We start from the raw sequence: 21245 nt of genomic DNA, 5'->3' as shown, positions 1-21245 counted from the left end.
TCATATTAATATATATAATTATTCATACATCATTTTTATAAGTAAATTTTCTGAAAAGTTGGTTAGACTTCTTAATGCTGTTTCTCTTTTACGTTAATAACTTTTCTCATATATCTATCTTCTTTTTAAGTGAGATCATGTTGAACATGAAATACTAAATTCGTCTGTAGTTATTCCGATACTAGTTGAGCTTACGAAGTATAAATTGAATAACTTGCTAGAAAGAAATGTGGTCAATTTTCCAGTCTATGATTGTGTGGTGTTTGTATAATAGGTTACATTGTGTCCAAAAATGACGTTTCTAATTTGTAAATATTATTTATTTGACATTAAATAATTTTTGTTAATTATTAAGACTTACTGACAAGTATTTTCACTATCTGTAAACTTGTGTATTATTTATCAATTCGTGTGAGGTTATGATAAGAAAATTAACTTGAGTCACCTCCTGTATCCAATGTTTACTATTAGATCACTTTTTAGATCCATTGAAGGTAAATAATTCATTGTTTATATTTTACTTGAAATATTTAAGTGTGATTGATATTAATTCATAAACATTTACATAACCTCTCATGTAGCGTGCTTGTTTTGACATTCGGAGGATTCACGCTGTAATTAAAACATATCGTGCATTTATTTTTAATTTGTACTTAATCTTTTGTTTCGGTAAATTTAATTTATTAATTTTATTTTTCATTTTTTGATACTTTAATTATATCAATTTATTATTATATTTGAAATATTTGTTATAATATTTATTATAATATTAAGATGAGATAAGAAAGATACTAGTCTCATCAATAGACAATTTTATATAAAAATGTATTTGTAAAATATTTTGTTTTTTCTATATTTGTGAAAGATTATTATCATTATATATCAAATAGATACTCAAAATTATTTTCAAAATTATTAAAATATTTTTATATAATAATAATAAATAATATTTTTATGGATATATCTATATACGTACATATATGTGTATATATATATATATATATATATATACATGAATAATACTATAAATATAGTTTTATATAATATAATGTTTTGATATAATTTTAAACTTATTTTAATTAAATGTTAATGTTAAATATATTATATTAATGCTTTTTTCCATTAATATAAAAGTAATTCAATTTGATTATAAAAATTTATATATTTCTAATAAATTCATATTTTATAACAAATAATAATAAGAATTTATAATAAAGAAGTATTAACAATATTATGATTTTTATATATAATAAATAAGTTTAAAATAATATATTAAAACATTATATTTATGTATTTATTTTACAAAAATTTTAATATATAATAAATAATTTATAACAATATATTTAAACATTATATTAAATATATTTTATTTGATATATTTAAAAGAACAATTTATTTATAAAAATTTATAAAATATTTAAAATGTAATATATATAAAATATTTAAAAAGTAAAATAATTTGATAAATATAAAAGTTTTATACTTACATATTATAATATATATATATATATATATATATATATATATATATATATATATATATTAATTATATATTTAATAATTACAATTTGAAGAATTTATATTTTAAATTAGATATAGTTTAAAAAAAAATTTTAATTTGAATTAATTTAAAATTTTTATATTATGTCAATGATTTTAATATTTTATAAAATTATTTCAGATTACGAAAATTTATTATTATATCAGATATGACATTAAATGGTATTAGTAATCAAAAACTAAAATGATTGGCACAGCCTCTAGTTTAGAAGATGCGTGTCGGCAGGCTCAGGTATTATTTAATATTTATTTAATTATTTATTAATTTATATAATATAATTTTTTAATTAATTCATATAAGATTTGCTTATATTTATATTTTGTATATAGGATATGATAAATCAAGTATCTAAATGTTGGAAAAATATTCAAGGACAAAATTCTGTAAATTTAATTTGTGATAAATCATCAATTCAAAAAAAAGATCAAAGTTATTCAAAACACAGTATTCAGTCTAAATTGACTAGATTATATTTTGAAGAACTTACTAAAGTTCCTTATGCAACCCCTGATTCTGTATTGGTATGTATATTTTTTATTAAATTATTTTTTAATTAATATTCTTTTGTTTTATATAATCAAAAGATTAAATATACTAAATTATTTAATTATTCAATTATTCAATATACTAAAAATTCAATAATGCTTTTATTTAATAGAATAATTTAGAAAATGAATGTGATCTTTTGGGAAGATTGGTACAGAGAGAAGGTTTACATACATTAATTGTTAATCTCTATGCTGGTAATAAAGGATACTCATTAGCTATAAGAAATAGGTAAGTATATTTTCTTTATTATTATATAATTATAAAAAATTATATATAATAATTTTTTATAATCTATTGAAAAGAAAGATTCATAATGATGAATTAATTAAATAATTTTAATTTAACAGTGATAAGGGAAATCAATATGATAAAAATTCAATATTAGCTGAAACACAACTGATGGGTTATGAACAGGGTGAATTGCTTTCATGTATAGATAATGGTCAATTGCCTGCAATGTTGGCAGAGCAACTGGAAACCAATCATTCTCATTTATTTTATGATGGCTGTATAATAGCTGAAGTTCGAGATTATCGAAAAACATTTCCTCATACTAAAGCTGAGGTTCATCATGTACTTCTTAAACCTACAACACAAGTGAGAAATAAAACGAAATAGTATATTTTGTAATAAAAATTATCATTTTTCAAATTGTGATTTGTGGATTTCTGAAGATATATATATTTTTTTAAAGAAATAGCAATGTTCATATTTTAATTTTTAATAAGAATAAAATTTTATATTTTATAATAGTTTTTCATTATTTGAAATATTTATTAAAAATTCTTTATTATTAATAAAAAGAAAAAGTTTAAAAATGTTGAAAATAATTTTTTTTTATATTTATTATTTTTTTTATATTTGTTATTTTAGTAAATAAAAATTTTTTTATGTATATTATGTATATTATCTATTTTGTAAAATCCATAAAATGAACAAAGATGGAGTTTGAAGAATATTAATGTAAAAATATTTCTTAATTAAAATAAAATAAAATGTTTTAATATTTTTTAGAGTGTACTCTCAGATGTATCAACCTTGACTAGTGATGGTGATTGGAGTCATGAAGAACGATTAATGTTAGAATCACATTTAGTTGCAGCTACTCAAGGACCTCTTTGTCTTGATCCAAATCCTATTCCTAGTTTAGCTACAACACGATTAAAACAATCTAAATCTTTGCTTACTGATCATCAACTTATGCGACAAGCAAAAAAGTTTTCACAGGTATCAATTTTGATAGATTAGATTCATAAATAGAAAAATTTAAATTATTTTATTCATATAATTTTATTCATATAAATTTTTTTTCTTCAAATTTAATCAAATTAATTTAATTTTTTTAAATTTGAAATATATATTATGTTATTTTATTATAGGTTACAGTTAATCGTAAAAGAAAATTGGAACAATTAGCACAACCAGAAGGATTGACAATACAAGATTTAATGCAGAAATTAAGAGCAAAAAGGGGAATAGTTACAGCCACTGCCTGTCCAACGCCTTCTCTTACAAATCCTCCTTTACTTCCACCAAATACACCCATTGATGTTTTAAGGTATATTTCAATTGTTAATTTTTAATTATATATTTAATTATTTAATTATATATAAATTATATATATGATATACTTTATATATATTATATATCAAAGTAAATTTATATTTAATATATGGTAGATTTGCAAAAGCATACGAACGCCCGCGAGAAACAAAAGACTGTTTGCCACACGTTATAGAAGAATATATATTAGAAACTGGAGGAAATCAAGGTGAAATAGATCACATAAAGCTCTCAATTCTTCAAAGACCTTCTAATTCTGAGTACCTGGGAGAGCTTTATATGGATAAGAATCATCGTGAAGGAGAAAAAAATGGATCTGCATGCCGGTGAGAACTTTTTCATTTTTAATAATCATTTGTCAATGTTTTTGCTATACCAAATTTTGAATTTTTTAAATCATAAAAATTAACTTGAAAAATAAATGTTAAAAATTTTTGTTTAGGTTTACACTAGGTACAAGAGTTTTAGCAAATCATTACATCCAACAATTTACTGAAATATTTACGGAAGAAGGTAGAAAAAATGTTAGAATAAAACATGTTGTACCAGGGCAGGTCCCTCGTGTAACATGTACACCCGGTATGCAACGAGCGCATCAACAGGTTTGCAATTATTTTAAATAGTAAATCGGATAGATTAATTAAAATTTATTAAACTTAATACATCATATTAACATTTTTTTTTTTCAATACATATTTTTATATTAAATTTTTAAATATTATTTAAGGCACAACAGGCAAAAGCAGCGCAATTAGTTGCTCAGCATTTACAACAAGCTCAATCTCAACATGTAGCACAGCAGGTAAATATTTTTTTATTAAATATATATATGTGTAATTATTATAAATATGTTTAATGACTATGATGAACTTTAATAAAATTCTAAAATAAATTAATATTTAACAATTATTTTAGATTTTATCAAGAGCTCAAGGTCAGTTAAATACTTTAGCTGGACAAGTAGCTTCAATGAAAACTATGACAGAAACTACTACTTCTGCACAAAATAATTTAACTTGCATAGATGCAACAAGTATTCCACAAGTTATTGCCCAGAATGAAGGTACATCAATAAGTCCAGGGCAAACTTTAACTAATGGTGGATCAAATGCTTCTACATCTGTACAAATTGATAATTCTACAATGTCAGTTACTGATGGTAGTTCCTGTAATGGATCTGGAATTTTAGTTTTTCAACAAAAATCAAACAATACTATTAATAATGCTACATCTACAAATGTTCCAGTTTTGGTATTATTATAATTGGAATTATATATAAATTATATGATGTTGTATTTTATTATAATATCTGAACAATTTTATATAATTTTATATATTATTTTATTTATAGCAAGCTCAGTTACAGGCTGGAACACAAAATTGTGTGACAGAAACTGTTAATCAGAACCAAAGTGAAATACCATTTAAGAAACATTCTACTAATCCAGCAATAACAGCTCTTGTAACATCTCTTATGAATTCTGCTCAACAATTTCAACAGCAAGCTGCAGGTTTGTTACAATATTAATATAAATTATATTGGAAAAATAAAAAAAATATTAAAAAATTAAAAAATACTTTATTAAAAATTCTTGCAGCAAATGCAGCTGCTGCTGCTATGAATACTAATGCACAGACTACAAATAAGTCAAATAATGCTGCAATCCTTAGTTTGTTAAATAGTAGTCCTGCCAATTTGACGCAACAGAAAGTCCAGCCTCGAAGGATCTCTTTGAATGCTTCCATCCCATCTAGAGTTCTTAGTCATGGAAACGTTATTAATGTCCCTAGCACGACTGGTCAAGTAAGTTAAATAATTATTCTTATTTTTAAATATATATATTCTATGAAATTCTAAAATCTTAAAAAATATATTTTTTAGGTAAGGGTAAGTTTAAGTTCAACTTTAACAGGACAATTAAGTTGTAAGCAACAACCTGTAAAAGCAACAGCTGTAAAATTAGCTCGTGTGCAAGATCCTACTTCAACATTAGGATTATCAATGTCAGGACTTTCAGCTCTTTTAGCAGGTAAATATCTTTATTATAGAATATGAAATTAGTAATTTATCCTTATCGTTGTAATTAGTAATTTTTCTTTTATTTAAGATATAATATGAAATTATATCGCATTAGTAAAATATATTTCTTTATATTAATAGGAACGCCATCTGCAGATAATCCAATACCAGGAATTAATTCAGGTTCTTCTCTACTTGAACGATTAACTGCTTCTTCCAGTCAAAATAATCAATCTGCGACACCAATGACTACGCCACCATCTACCAATGTAAATCTACAGGGAGTAAATCTTACTAGTCTGTCAAATTCCATCAATGGTCTTCAAAATGTTCAGGTTGTGGAGAGCAGTTTATTTCTACATATGGCCTAGAAGATGAAATACTACTGTACTATTCGTTGTACGACAGGTATCATTTCCCGGATTATCACAACCCATTACGATGTCGCTAAATGTGTCAGCGACGACAGGTTCCGTTACACCTACAGGAGTAATAGTTTCTCTGCCTATATCATCTGCGACTAATACTTGCACTACGGTTTCTAGTGTTAGTTTTTTTTGTATTTTATATATTTAGATATTTCGATTGATATACAAATTATATAAAAATTATTCTACATATTGATTTATGTTTTTAGATGGTAGCTACTACAGTTGTTACAACAGCTATTGCTGGAAGTACACCAACAGTAGTAATAGCTAATCCTGCCAATACTCATTTATCATTACCAATTGGTAAGAATTTTTTTTATATATTGAATTCATGCGTGATGTTATTTTTATATAGATTATTTTATTTAACATATTAATATATTTAATATATTTGATTTAAAAAATTAAGTAAATGTTATATTCTTATGTAAGATTAATAATATCAAATAATATATATATTTTTGTAACATAAATGTTATAGCCCAAATAATACCTTCTGCTGTGAAAGGATTATCACAACAAAACATACGTAGTAATAATTCTGTCACTCTTGCACAGGTATATATCAATTTTATTATATTTATAATTTATAGAATATAATCATAAAATAAGAAAAACATTTGTTTTTTAGGGTGGACAAGCAATTCAACTTGTTGGATCTCAAAGGCCACGACTTAATCATATAACTCGTCAAGTACAACCAAATCAAGTTAAATCAACTGTTTTATCAAATCAATTAGTAACTGTGGCTAAAACAGTAACAGCCAGTCAATTAATACTATCTGGTAATAAACAGGTGTTAACTCCTATAATGGGTAAATAACTATATATATTATGTTATATATTATTGTTTAAAAATATTATTAAAATAAAATTCATTATTAAGATCATTAAACAAAATAGAATTCATCATTTTTATATTATTTTATAATTACTACTTTTATGTAGAAATGTTTTTATAAAAATTTAATATGAAAAATAAATTTATTATTTTTAAACATTTTATAAACTTTTTATATTTTAGGAAATTAAATTAAATTTGCTTTTAATAAATAAAAAAATAAAAATAGTATTGTCTTTTGTAGCAGCTACAAAACCAGTGCTTATGGCATCTCAAACAACACCTTCTTCTCAAGTAGTACCTGCAAATAAACAAACATTATTGACGAAATCCTTGCATGCTAGAGCTTCTACAGGGCAGTGCAGTCAGCAAACTCAAAATCTTGGAGTAACGACATTATCACAACAACAAGTATATATTTTTACATTATTAATATAAATTATTATTATTAGAAGAATAATATGTTATAAAAATATACATATAAATATATTTCATCAAACTTATTGAAGTTATAAAACAAATTAAATGTTATATATTATATAGTTACAGAGAACTCTCGTCAAACCTGTACAGCTCCAACAATTACAGTGTTTAACTACACAACATAAAGTGGCAGTTGCAACTAGCAATTCACAAAACAGAACTCAAATTGAGCCTCAAAGAAATTCTACATCTGCTCCTGGGGAAGACCCAGCCTGAACATGTTCAAATAATTAATATTTCATTATATTTAAATAATTGGAGCCTGCCTATAAAGAATAACGAGGTATTTGTATATTAAGTTAATATGACATTTAAAAATTTTAATTATGCATGCAATTATAATTGTAAATTATAAAATTTTTATTCATGAAAAATCAATGTTTATCAGCAAAGACATATTTTATAAAAATCAACATATTATATACTTGTGCGCATGTGCAATAAATTATTTCTACAAAAAAAAAAAAAAAATAAAAAATATAGAAAAAAAGAAGAAAAAAACGGAATTTTGCCTCAATTACTTTGAAGGCGGTTTCAATTATTGTACATATAACTTATACATACAAATATGATTTGTTTTATATTAAAAAATATAATAAATATTCCATTTTTTATTGACCTCGACCCTTTTTTTATATTCTTACTATTTATTTTAAATAAAAATTTTTTTTGATATACATATATATTTCTTTTAAAAAAAAATGTATCTATCAAATTAAAAATGATAAATAATAAGTATTAATTTCTGAGTATATAAAAATTAGAAATATATATAACATAATTTGATATTTTTTCCTATTCTAAATTAATATAGTAAATATTGTATAATTTTTTATAAAAATTAATTTATGTTATAAATGTAAATTTTTCCATCAAAGAATATATTCTCTTGATTCATTAGGAAAGATGGAACAATAATCTGGTTCTAAATTGAATATTAATAACATAATATTACTACAACGATAATTTTTTTTTTTAAATTTTTATCAAAATATGTAAGAAATTTTTATCATTAAAATATGATATGAACATAATTTAAAAAAATTAAAAAAAAATTATTATTTAAATACATTAAATATGCAAATATCATGCAAATTATACTATATTTAGTTACTTATTTTATTCAATAAAATTCATAAATATATAATAAAAAATTAAATAAAAATATTAAATATGAAGAAGTTTTATAATAATAGGATTTCAATTGTTATTAATTGAATTAATATTGTCTTAGGAATTTGTTTTTTTCAATTTTCGATTGTCGATTATTTTTCTTTTTTATTTTGTTATATTTTTTTGTATTCGACAAAATTTAAGAATGAATTTTGAAGTTCAAATCACATAATAAAATATATGTTTTTTGCATTTATTCAATATTTACTATACTAATATGTTAATTATATTATATGTATACATTTAATCTGCAACCTTTATAAGCAACTTTTTTTTTTATAAATCTTTATATTAATTATAACATATATAGTTAAATATAATATAAATTGTGCTTTTAATAATTATTGCTAAACTTGCTTATTATATAATTATATAATAGCATTTAGTTACATTTTAGTAGCATTTTTGATAGAAAAATTTTATTTCATAATTAATTATTCTTAATAACAAATATCATAAAAACTTTGTATATTAGTCAGCATTCAGTTCCAGCTGTATGCAATTACAAATTTTTTTTCTTAATTTAATTTAAATAATTAATTTCATAATTTATTTAAATATTTATTATAATTAATAATTATATGATTAATCTGATAATGCCTTAGTTTTTAGTGAAATATATATATAAAATTTTTAATAATTTTTTATGGAAAATACAATAGAATTAGATCAAAAAAGAAAATAAAAAAAATAACTTATTTAATTTTCATACAGAATAATAAAAACAATAATTTAATATTCAATAAAACAAGTGTTTTTCATATATATTTCCATTATTATCAGTCTCTTCTTTGAACATCTATCCTATTTAAAGTGCAAGTATTTAATAACAATGTTAAATATATTTTACTAAAATGTATTAATAATAAACTATTGTATATGTTTCGTTAATTTGTTAAAGATGCTTTCTTTACATACATTTATATCACATTTTCATATGTTGCTTACACTATATCTTTTATTTATAGTGCATAACATAGATTATAAACTATAAAGCTACTAAACTATAAACTTGCAACTTTCGTTTTATAAAAGTTTTTATATTTTAATTGTTCTAGATAAATGTTTAAATATTATAAAAAATTATCAATTTTGAACATTAGTATTAACTTTTTCTATAATAGCACCAATATCATTGGCTATAAAAGTATATTGACTATATATATAATTGACTATAAATAATATAACAACAATATATTGTTATGTACATATACTCACATATCTTACTTCAAATAAAAAAAAATTTTTTTACTTTTAATTTTTAATAATGGTTAATCTACTTCTAATCGAGTATTCGATGATTTGGAAATTTTTATTGTTTGTAACTCTTTACTTATTTCCCATTCACTCTCTGGGTCAGAAGATGTATTTAAAATACCCAAAATATCATCTTCTAGAGATATTTCTGATAAATTTTCAACACTTTGCTGATTTGCATCAGATTCTGTTGCAACTAAAAAATAATTCTTTTTATTTTACATTAATTATATGACAGATACAAATAAACGATTAAATTAAAACAAATTACCATCATTAAATGTATGTTGAGATAACCAAGTATGTTCATCCCATTCATCAAATTGCAATTTTGTATTATTTTCAACTTCTTCTATGGATAACATTGCATGTGATTCAGAATCCGTAACATCAAATATCTCTGTGACTTGTACTTTGTTGTTATCATCCATATAATAATATGCCATTACAGCTTCTTGATCAGAAGTTACCTATATATATTTAAAAAAAATATAAATCGAATTTTACTTTAAAAAAAGATTAATAATTTATTAAGATATATTTTTGGAAATGTATATGAATATGAATATATTTTAAATATTAAAAATTATTAATAAATTTAATAATTAACGATTTATTAATATGTTTATGATATACCTGAAGAATATTTTCAAATGTATCATCAGTTGAGAGATTAGACATATTTATAACACAATTTGATGTATTAATATGATCTTTCCATGGTTGTCTAGGAAATATAAATTAAAAAATAATATTTATTAAAATTAAAAAGTTTTAAGTTATTAAAATCTATAAACTTACAATTCATTATATTGTAATGTTAAATTTAAATTTTTTTTATTTTTATATAAATTATCAGTTTTTTCTGTTGCTTCCATATCATATATATCTGAAAAATTTAATATTATTATTTATAATTTTATTTTGCTACAATTAAAATATAAAATATACAAAAGATTATATTTACTTGAGCCATATTCTGTGATAGCTAATTGACATTTAATAGTCTGTGGCATTTGTTGATAATAAACATTGATTTTAGGAAATAATATATTTAATTGATTTAAGAAAAATTTTTTTAATTCTAATAGATTTCTTTGTAATTTAGGTACATTCAAAATAAATCTGAAAATAAAATAAAATATTAATTTATTAATATTTAACTTAATTAGATAAAAATATATTATATATAAAATATACATTTATATATAATATACACAGAAAAATACACAGAAAAAAAGTATAAAAAGAAAAAGTTATGGCTTTTTACATTAAATATAAATAAACATGCATATAACTAAAACATAAATAAATAAATGCATAATATACAAATATATGAACATATAAAATGAAATTTTCTGAAATTTTTATTTATAATATATATCTTATTTATAATAATAAAATTAAAATAAAACTTTTTATTATTTATTCACTATATAAATAAATCTCAGTTTATATATATATATATTTTTCAATTTTATAATTGAATATTTAATAATATAAAAGCCATTTTACAGAGCAATATTTAAAAATTTGCAAAGCTTTTTTAAATAGCAAAACTTAAAAAAATGCAAAGCTTACCGAGAAGGTGTCATATGTTTAGCACAAGAAATCATCTGTGGAGGTGTATGAAGAATATTGCCAATTATATTGTATTCCAAGGTATGACTTTCTATCTTGTTACCAATCAGACTATGATCACATGCATAATGTTAAATGTGATATTATATTATATATAATCATGATATTAAAAAATAAATATAAAAAAATATATGATTATAAACAGATAATCGAAATTGTAGAAAATTATATTTTATCAATTTTGTTAATGAAAATTTTTTAGTAAAAATATGAATGAATAAATAATTTTAATATATAAAATGAAATTTAAAATATATAAGCTTAATTTCTAATAATATCAAGCATCAAAATTAATAACCAGTATTAATTGTAGAAAAAAATGAATGTATTGATTTGTAATTTATTATAGTAATTTTGAATATTAATTTTTAATTTAAATATATAAATATATAATATATATTAGTTTATTAGCATATATAATTATATTATAAAAATTAATTTTATTACATGCAATTTAAAGCAATCAGCTTGTTAGACAGCTACCACATATCAACTCTTAATTTTATAAAATTATATATCAATTTCAAATAAATTACATATATTGTATTAGCATCAGACTTTATTTATTAAAATTTATTTATTATTTATAATCAACATTCAACACATTGAAGTTACACTTGATATTGCACTTGAATTTGCATTATGAAACTAGGAGTCAATATGTTTCAATGTATAAGCTTTTAAAAGATCATCGCTCATTTGACTGCTTGCTCTAATTGACAATCGGTATCTACATATTTATATTAATAATATATTTTAATATAAATATAATTTACTTAATGATAATAGCAGAACATTAGTATCATTAATATCATACTGTTTCGTTGACAATTTTAATTTTGCCGATCAAAGTTTTTGATTGATTGGTTGCTGCTTGCATAATAAATGTTTATTTATTTCATCTTTTTACAAAATACATAATTTCTTGCTCAATAGACAGACAATTGTCTTTTTCATAAACAATTGATAGTTACTGTTATTCTGCTGCTATTAAGTATAATATTATTGCGAATATACCAATGTCAATTAGATTCCATTCTAATAATGGGTGATGATTTTAATGTTCTCATGCTTATGTTTGATTGTATTTAAATAATGGATATTTCCAATAAGAAAGGTTTTTAATTCTCAAGTACTGGTGAAAGAATTTCAAAAGAACAGATAGATAAAATAGATAAAATATTTTCATAATAAAAAATAGTTCATGCATATTAGTTTCTTATTGATCTACTTACTTATAAATATATCAATTATATATATATTTATATAATTAAATATATTTATATATATTTATATAATTAAAAATACAATATACAAAATAAAATGTAAAAGATAAAAGAAAAAAGAAATTAAATTATGTAACACATACTTACTTTGTAAAAGTTGCATACACAACATCTGCTGGCAATGTACATGGTAAACTAAGTAATGACAAAAGTTTTACACTTCGATGTTTAAATAACCAATTAATTAAACCTTTATTAGCTGAATCAATTGCATCTTGAAATATGGTCATAACTGTTTCAGGTAAATTAGATACTAATGCTTCCTATAAAAAATATATATATAAAATATACGTACATTTATAAATACAATATAAATAAAACATTTATAAAAAATGTTCATTTTATACAATTTTTTTGTATTTTATATTCACTATTATTTAATTATAATTTATATGGTATGAAAATTATTAATATATATATTTATGTACCTGTCTATGCATTTTACATTCTAAACATTCAGGATCATAATCCATATTATCATCAAGAGTTTCTGAAACAACAAATGTGGATTGTACTGCTAAACATCGAGTACAATTAAGTAAATTATTTCGATGAAGAAATCTTAATGCATCATCAAATCCCTGTTTGCACATATTTGAAAGTATCTGTAAAAAATTGTTAAATAATATTACAACTATTTATGTATTAAATAATTTTATTAGCATAATTTAATATTATAAAAATTTTTTATTATAAAGAAAAAATATAAATGAATTGTAGTGCTATATACAATAATTATAATAATATATACATATATAATATGTAAGATTAAATTATCTTTATAAACAATTTATATAATTTTATTTTATTAATTAATAAAATTACCTCTGTATTTGGTGGAAAAAGTATTCTTGCAAACCTATATATATTTTGTCTTGAAAGTTCTATACTTGTATTTGCAAGATTGACCTATAAATTAACAAATATTATTTTAATATATATTCTTATATTAATTAAAATAATTTTAAATTATATTCTTTTAAAATTATTTAAATAATCATAGTATGTTAAAATTTTTTAATAACATACATGGAAAAGTTGAGAAGAAACATCTCTAGGGCAAATATCACTTTCTCCACAAAAAGGACTAATAGTAATAGTATTTTCATCAAGTGTTGGAAGATTATCACTAAAACCACCATCCATGTATCTAATACCATGAAATCTTGGTGGTAAAAGACCAGAAAAAATGGGAACAAATGCACTGGCCAATAATGCCTATGAAAATAAAATTTAAATATATTTTAATTCTATATTAATGAACATTCAAAAAAATTGCATAAATAGTTATAAATATAATACATGATTTTATTAAATTCAAATAAATAAATAAAATAGAAAATATAAAGTAAAATATTATTTTTTTACTTGTAATAAGTCTTCTCTAGATGAGAATTGTGAAACAATTACATTTTTTCCATCGTATACTCTTGTTAAGGAAACATGAAGTTTACCACTCACACGAATATGAGCATCATTAGGAAGAAACTACAATGCATAATTTTTTTATTTATTAAAATATTAATAATATTAATTGATTTTAACTTTTATTGTTTTATGCAATAATTTTGAAAAATGCAAATATTATATGCGTTGCTTTTCATTTTCGAAAAATTGAATATTGAATATTTATATTTATTTAATATTATTATTAGTACTATGTACCTTTTGTAAACTTTCTAACAATATTTCTTGTACATTAAACGATGGACTAAATGGACCAAGAGTTCGTTGACGTGCTTCACGTGCAACGCGTAATACATTACTTGTGATCTCCCCTATAAATAAATAATATTTTTAAAGTTATTATATGAAAATTATAATATGTAAATGCATAATATATAAAAGTATAAATATATATAGTATAATATATATATAGTATAAATTAAATTATCGAAATTAATCTTATTGATTAAAAATAAATTATCTTAATAATTTTATTTAAAATGCTTTCTTTTAAATATGAATTTCATTTAAATTGTATATAAAATAAGACAACATAAGTACAGTAATTCCTCTGAAACTATTGCAGATATGTGATTGCGACATGTTTTTTTTTTTAATTAAAAAATTTAAACGAATTAATCATTTAAAGTGCAATAAATTTTTGGAAAGATATTTTTAATAAATAAAAATCATAAATAAAATAAAATATCTCCTTTTTTCCCCTTAGGTTTATTGATATTTAAATATTTACAATCTTTAAGAAAACAACTAATTCATATTTTATTTGCCTTAATCTATAATAAAAAAATAATATATAATAATAAAGTAATAAAAATATAATCAAAATTGCATTATCTGCAGCATGATTTTATTTAAAAATTTTATTTCAAAATGTAATTAAAAATAAATCATTTAACTATATATAATATATATATTAACTATATATTATTTTTAAATTTTTTAAAATATATTATATATTTAATAAATTACACTTAACATTTCTATTTCTAATATATTTTATTTTTTATATTTATAATACTTCTTTTTTTTTTTAAATTTTTATATTTTATATAAAGAAAAAACAAAAATTATTTTATATATTTATCTCATCAATAAATAATTAAATTGAAATAAAATTAATTAAAAATTATATTTTATAAAAAGAATTAAATTAAGAATAATATATTTTATATTTATATACTTTCGCGTATTTTTTACAATATTATTTTTAAATTTAATATTATATATTATAATATTATAATATAATATTACAAATTTTATATAATTGTATTATATAAAAATATAATACAAATATTAAATTTTATACAATTATTACAATAAATTTAAAATTATATGTATGCGTATTGATTAAGGATTTCATAAATTCTTATAATAAATTTTTATATAAAAAATTTATATTTTATATAAATTTAATATAATTTTTAATATAATTTTAATATAATTTAATATAATTTTAATATAATTTTTATTCCATTCTATAATCTATATCTATCTATAATCTATAATTTAACTATAATATATTTATTATCTATAAATATGATAATGTATCTAAAATTATTATTTTGTTCATAATTATTATTAATAAAGATATAATTATTATTTAAAAATTATTTAAAAATTATTAACAAATTGTATTATATATGTATATAATACATAGACTGCTTAAAAATATTCAAAAACTTAAACAGTAATTTTTTAAATCAAAATAAAACAAAAATCAAAAATAAAAAAAAAACAAAATTTTCAGTTTTGTTTTTTTGCAAAATAAAATTTTTCACAATTAATATATTCAATATTATTGTTAATTTCAAATTCATCATATTTTTTATGATATTTTGCAAGTAGAGAATAAATTTATATATATATATGTATATCTTATCTTTTATCACATTAGTGACAAAAACATTTCTTTGTTTGTTTAATGTATTACATTTTCTATTGATATTATCACTCAGGAGGAATTTATTATCTTCTAATGAAAATATTGAAACTATTAGAGAATATTAGAGAATAAATATTGCCTATGACAGAAATTGCAATAAATTTATTATTTAAAACGTATATCTAATATTATTTTATCAATATCAAAAGAACACAATTTGATCATTTTTTAATTTTGTAACAATAACAGATTATCAGTTTAAATCTTTGTTTTAATTTATCTACTTTTATCGATATTATTTAGACTTTAACCATTTTTTTCATAATATCAGATGGTAAAATTTCTAAATAATAAAAATTTTGTAATTATTTTGATATCAAATTATTTATATATATAATTTAAAAGATAAATTAAAAATTTAATTAATTATAAATAATAAATATAATAAATTTTTATTTTTTGACTTTTGATTAACAATGAAATTAATTCATTATTAATATAAATCTTATTAGAAATGAAAGTTGAAATTTTAATTATATAATATATTATAATAAATTAATAAAAAATAAAAAATTCAATAAATTAAAAATTTTTATTTTAACAAGTTATATAAATCAAATAATGCACTAATATAATTGAACATATATGAATGATTTATATAATCATAATTATCTTTTAATTTATTCTCATGTATATGAAATATATATATTTCTTAATTTTCTTAATTTTTGTGTATTTTATTTTTTATTATTTTTTTTTATTTTTATATTTGTCTTAAATATAATATATAATCAACATAACATAATATATTTATATACATATATACATATATATATAAATATATTACATATACACACAAGAATATTGTTCACTATTGAATCCACATCAACGGAGATTGTAAATTTCCGTCCGAATGCTTTCAACACCATAATGATTCCAATTAAGGTAATAACGATGGTTCAATGAATAATGATGAATATATAAATGCATGAAATTGAATGTTAAAAGAATATATAAATATTTATATTAAAGATTTAAATTAGAGAAAATAAAGTTGCGCTTGAGATATTTTTGAGGATTTAAGATTCTGAGTTTCAATTTTTTTCTTTAATTAATAAGAAATTTGAAATCGAAGATTCATAGACTGTTTTGAACAAATGTTTAAAGGAGATGAAAATAGTCAAAAAAAAACTTTAATTTAAATTTAAATAGAGTAAATACTGTTTTTAATTCGATATTCATAAAATATGATTTAAAAAAAGATTAAAAAAATTTAAACTCGAAATAATTGATAATCTCACGAATATATTAGTACTAAAAGATTAATTCAAAATAAGAAATTAATTTTATCGATAGACAATTTTAGAAATTTATACGCGTAAAATTTGTAGCACATTTTTGATCATTGAACACAATTCGACAAAAATTATAAAAACTTTATTAAGAAAATGTTTTTAATGTCGCGATTCGAAAATGATCTTTTGGATTCAAATTATAAATGATATATACTCAATATATATATTGCATAACTAATAGTATGAATCTATAATTTGGATACAATTTTAAATGTATCCAATAGACATGTGTATGAAATGTTTACACTATTATGAATATCTAAACATATGATTACGATAATTATATTTTGCAATGATATGGCAATGTTGAATGACGACATTTTTTTCTATCAAATATTAAAGAGTTGTTTTTTACATATATATGTATATAAAATATATATATATATATATATATATATATATTTTTTTTTTTTCAAAAATAAAATCAATAAATTATTGTTTTTGAATTAATTATTCAAAGTATTCAGTATTTCAAGATATTTTATGTTTATGATATTTTATTGAGAATTTTAATAGGATATAATTGAAAAATTGTATTTATATTTCAATTATTTATTTGAATTGTGTTTAATATTATATTTTATCACATATTGATATGAATTATATTTAAAGAAAACAAAAATATTTCATTTTTTTCATTACAACATAATAATGCCATAAATTATGCAAAAAATTCTAACATATTTTCGTGCATTGAACTATACATACATAAATATAATATTAAATTATACACACCTGCACGCATGCGCGTGCGTATATGTATCAACTATTTATTATTATAGCAATCATATACAATTATTACATAATAATTAAATGATTTTTTTTTAAAAAGATTATTGTTCTATATTCGCTTGTTAAGTATATATGAATGAACATATTTATATTGTTATATTTATATTGTTTTATTATTGTAAGATATTATTTTTAAATGAATAATATATATTTGTAATATTAATTATATGTAACAATTACATAAAATTGATTTAAATTTAAACATAATTATATATGATAAATTAATTTTTAATAATTTAAAGCATAAATAACTAATTTTTCTGAAAATATCAAATTAATAGATGTATGTTTCATGAAACTTTTTAACAAAGAAATTTGATAACAATAAACTGATTATTTTATATAATATATATGAATCATTTTGAAACAATAAAAAAATAATCTTTTGTTTCTTATTAAATATTTAATAATAAAAATTATTGCATTATGTAATATTGTATATGAATACTATATATATTTATGTATATGATTTTATGCACAATAATATGAAAGTAAAAAATATTGAATAATATTTTTATTTTTATTTTATAAGTTTAATAGAAGATATTTAATTTTTTCAAAATTATAAATTATAAATTGAATTAATATATATATTTCTTTATTTCACTTCAAATAAGATTATAAAACTTTTATGAATATTTTATCTGTTTTAAATCGAATATAATTTTAGTCTATGCATCTATAGTTTAAATATATTAAATTATCTTACAAAGTTAACAAAATCATAAAAAACTTTATTTATATATTTTTTTGTCTTGTTATATAGAATGTTTTAGAAATTATTTCTTATATTTATATTAATTTAAAATATTCAACTTTATAAGATAGAAGTTTTATATTACGAAAGCATCAGGTTTCTAGTTAACCATGATACTATGCTATATGATAAAATATAATCATAATAGCAAACTTATATAGGAATAAGAAATCGTTAAAAATTAACTTCTATATATTTTATTTATATAATAATTTTTGATTTTATTTAGAATTTATAAATTGAATTATTGTAATTTATTTTAAAGTTAATATAGAAGAATATTTAGAATATTTATTAAAATTTATTAGTATTATAATATTAAGTAATTTTTAAACTAAATTATTTAATCTATATAAATTGTTTAAGAAAATTTATTTAAACTTTTTTTTATAATATATCTTGACAATTTAATTTTAACTGACATCATTAGTAAATAGATAATTCTCTGAATATTCAGATTAATTATTATTAAACTATATTTTTCTTTTCATAAAATTAAAAATTTTTGTTATAATAAAAAATTTTCAATAATTTGTAATAATATATATTATATATAATATATATTATATATATATATATATATATATATATATATAATATATTATATATATTATATATATATAATATATTATATATTATATATATATATATATATATATATATAATTTCTACTAATTATTATCTGTCTTCATTATATTATATATTTATTCAATCTTACTCACAATTACAAACATTTGATAAGTATTCTTGCTATTATTTCTAATTTGTTTATTCTAAGCTTGACCTAGTTATGAGATTTATTTGTAGCATGATCAAGTTTATACAATTTTTACTATTAATTTTATAAATTTTTTTAAATATTAATAAATAATAATAATTATAAATAAATATAATGTAATTAATTTATAATTTATAGATTAGATATAATAAGTAAAATTATATTTATATATGCAATTATATATGCCAAATATAAAATATGTTATATTTATTTTATTTATTATAAAATTATAATAATTATGTTTTATATATTTCATATATTTTTATTTTTTTTTTACATTGTTTTTTATTATCTACTTAAACACTTCACAATGATTATATACTAAATTAATAACAATATATAAAAAAAAATTAAAATTCAAAAAATTAAAAAATTTATAAAAAATTTATAATTATTTAACTTGATAACATAAAAATATAATTTTCTGTAGATATATATTACATTTTAATATTCTGATAATCAAAAAAACAAATAATTAATAGTTTAATTACAATATGAAATCGTTAAAAACAATTTGTTTAACAAATATGCAATAAATATATAAAATATAAGATATAAGATGTATAATATCAAAAGTCATAAATTGAACTATAATACTGAAAAAAACTAATTATTTAAGTTTATGATATTATATATCTGGTAGATATGTAAACAAAGGAGTTCACTCACCGAGGGGTAAATCACAAAGAAGACAACAAGCAGCGATAGCACCAACTGATGCACCACTAATCTTATCCAAAAGTAAGTGTGGAGCGTATTTCTTAAAACACACTGCCACACCAACATGATAAATACCAAGGAAACCACAACCAGCAAACGATAAATTCATTTCGGAATTCTCTTATTTGTTATACTATTTATTGTTACTTTGTTTAAATCGATTGTCAAAAATAATTGTATAATAGATAAAAAAATACTGATTTTCTTTTTTCAACACTATGAACATTACTTATAAAGAAAGCGTTTTAAATGATGTACTTCGCACGATGTCCACATTCGAACTATTAGTAATCCTTTCCGACAACAACATTGTCCCGAAACTCTCAAGTCTAATCTTAAATACGATTGAAAAAAATACATGCTTACATATAGCTAGAGTGATAATACACATTTGATGATGTGCGGTTTGTAAATACTTATTGAATTTTTCATTGGTTGATTACGATGGTATGGTGATAGCTCCGCCCATTCAGTGTTCTTAAACTCATTCAATGTTTAATAGTTTTACAGGTGCACGTGTTTTCTCAACAAGATGATTTCTTCAGACGTGACTGTGTCATTTGAATAAACAACATTTAATATATTATGATAAATATTATGATAATTTAGTAAATAAAATAGATTAAATTTTTAATGATAATTTAATGTTTCTTATATAAAAAAAATTTTATTTTTATATACAATTTTAC

The 21245-nt window shown here is 19.5% G+C and overlaps 2 protein-coding genes across 7 annotated transcripts; one reads left to right on the top strand and one right to left on the bottom strand.

Annotated features, from left to right (window-relative positions):
• The first annotated feature begins 95 nt into the window (after positions 1-95).
• On the top strand, positions 96-8050 carry LOC410031 (transcription factor SPT20 homolog). 4 transcript variants are annotated; one of them, XM_006565355.3, is made up of 22 exons: positions 96-494; positions 1682-1792; positions 1891-2082; positions 2220-2338; positions 2458-2707; positions 3125-3337; positions 3490-3668; positions 3790-3999; positions 4116-4275; positions 4401-4475; positions 4589-4607; positions 4698-4924; positions 5025-5184; positions 5272-5477; positions 5556-5703; positions 5835-6028; positions 6102-6239; positions 6331-6427; positions 6606-6682; positions 6756-6939; positions 7210-7376; positions 7509-8050. In XM_006565355.3, exons 2-22 carry the CDS (start codon positions 1745-1747, stop codon positions 7662-7664), a joined length of 3219 nt encoding a protein of 1072 aa, XP_006565418.2. In that variant the 5' UTR covers positions 96-494; positions 1682-1744; the 3' UTR covers positions 7665-8050. The 4 variants fall into 4 exon arrangements, with proteins under 4 accessions (XP_006565418.2, XP_006565417.2, XP_397600.5 ...); XM_006565354.3 differs by having other exon boundaries at positions 97-308; positions 4589-4924; XM_397600.7 differs by having other exon boundaries at positions 97-494; positions 4589-4924.
• A 1829-nt stretch (positions 8051-9879) lies between these two features.
• Positions 9880-21062, bottom strand: LOC551055 (1-acylglycerol-3-phosphate O-acyltransferase Pnpla3). 3 transcript variants are annotated; one of them, XM_026441234.1, is made up of 13 exons: positions 20506-21062; positions 14471-14583; positions 14174-14293; positions 13835-14023; positions 13631-13714; positions 13234-13410; positions 12893-13068; positions 11460-11570; positions 10846-11003; positions 10680-10767; positions 10515-10605; positions 10150-10348; positions 9880-10074 (listed from the first exon to the last, which is right to left on the bottom strand). In XM_026441234.1, exons 1-13 carry the CDS (start codon positions 20663-20665, stop codon positions 9893-9895), a joined length of 1848 nt encoding a protein of 615 aa, XP_026297019.1. In that variant the 5' UTR covers positions 20666-21062; the 3' UTR covers positions 9880-9892. The 3 variants fall into 3 exon arrangements, with proteins under 3 accessions (XP_026297019.1, XP_026297020.1, XP_026297021.1); XM_026441235.1 differs by lacking the exon at positions 11460-11570; XM_026441236.1 differs by lacking the exon at positions 14174-14293.
• Between the last annotated feature and the right edge of the window lie 183 nt (positions 21063-21245).

This window comes from Apis mellifera, linkage group LG6 (assembly GCF_003254395.2).
Source record: "Apis mellifera strain DH4 linkage group LG6, Amel_HAv3.1, whole genome shotgun sequence".
Classification (NCBI taxonomy): Eukaryota; Metazoa; Arthropoda; class Insecta; order Hymenoptera; family Apidae; genus Apis; species Apis mellifera.
Note: the sequence above shows the minus strand (reverse complement) of the source record. Positions and strands in the feature narration are given on the sequence as shown.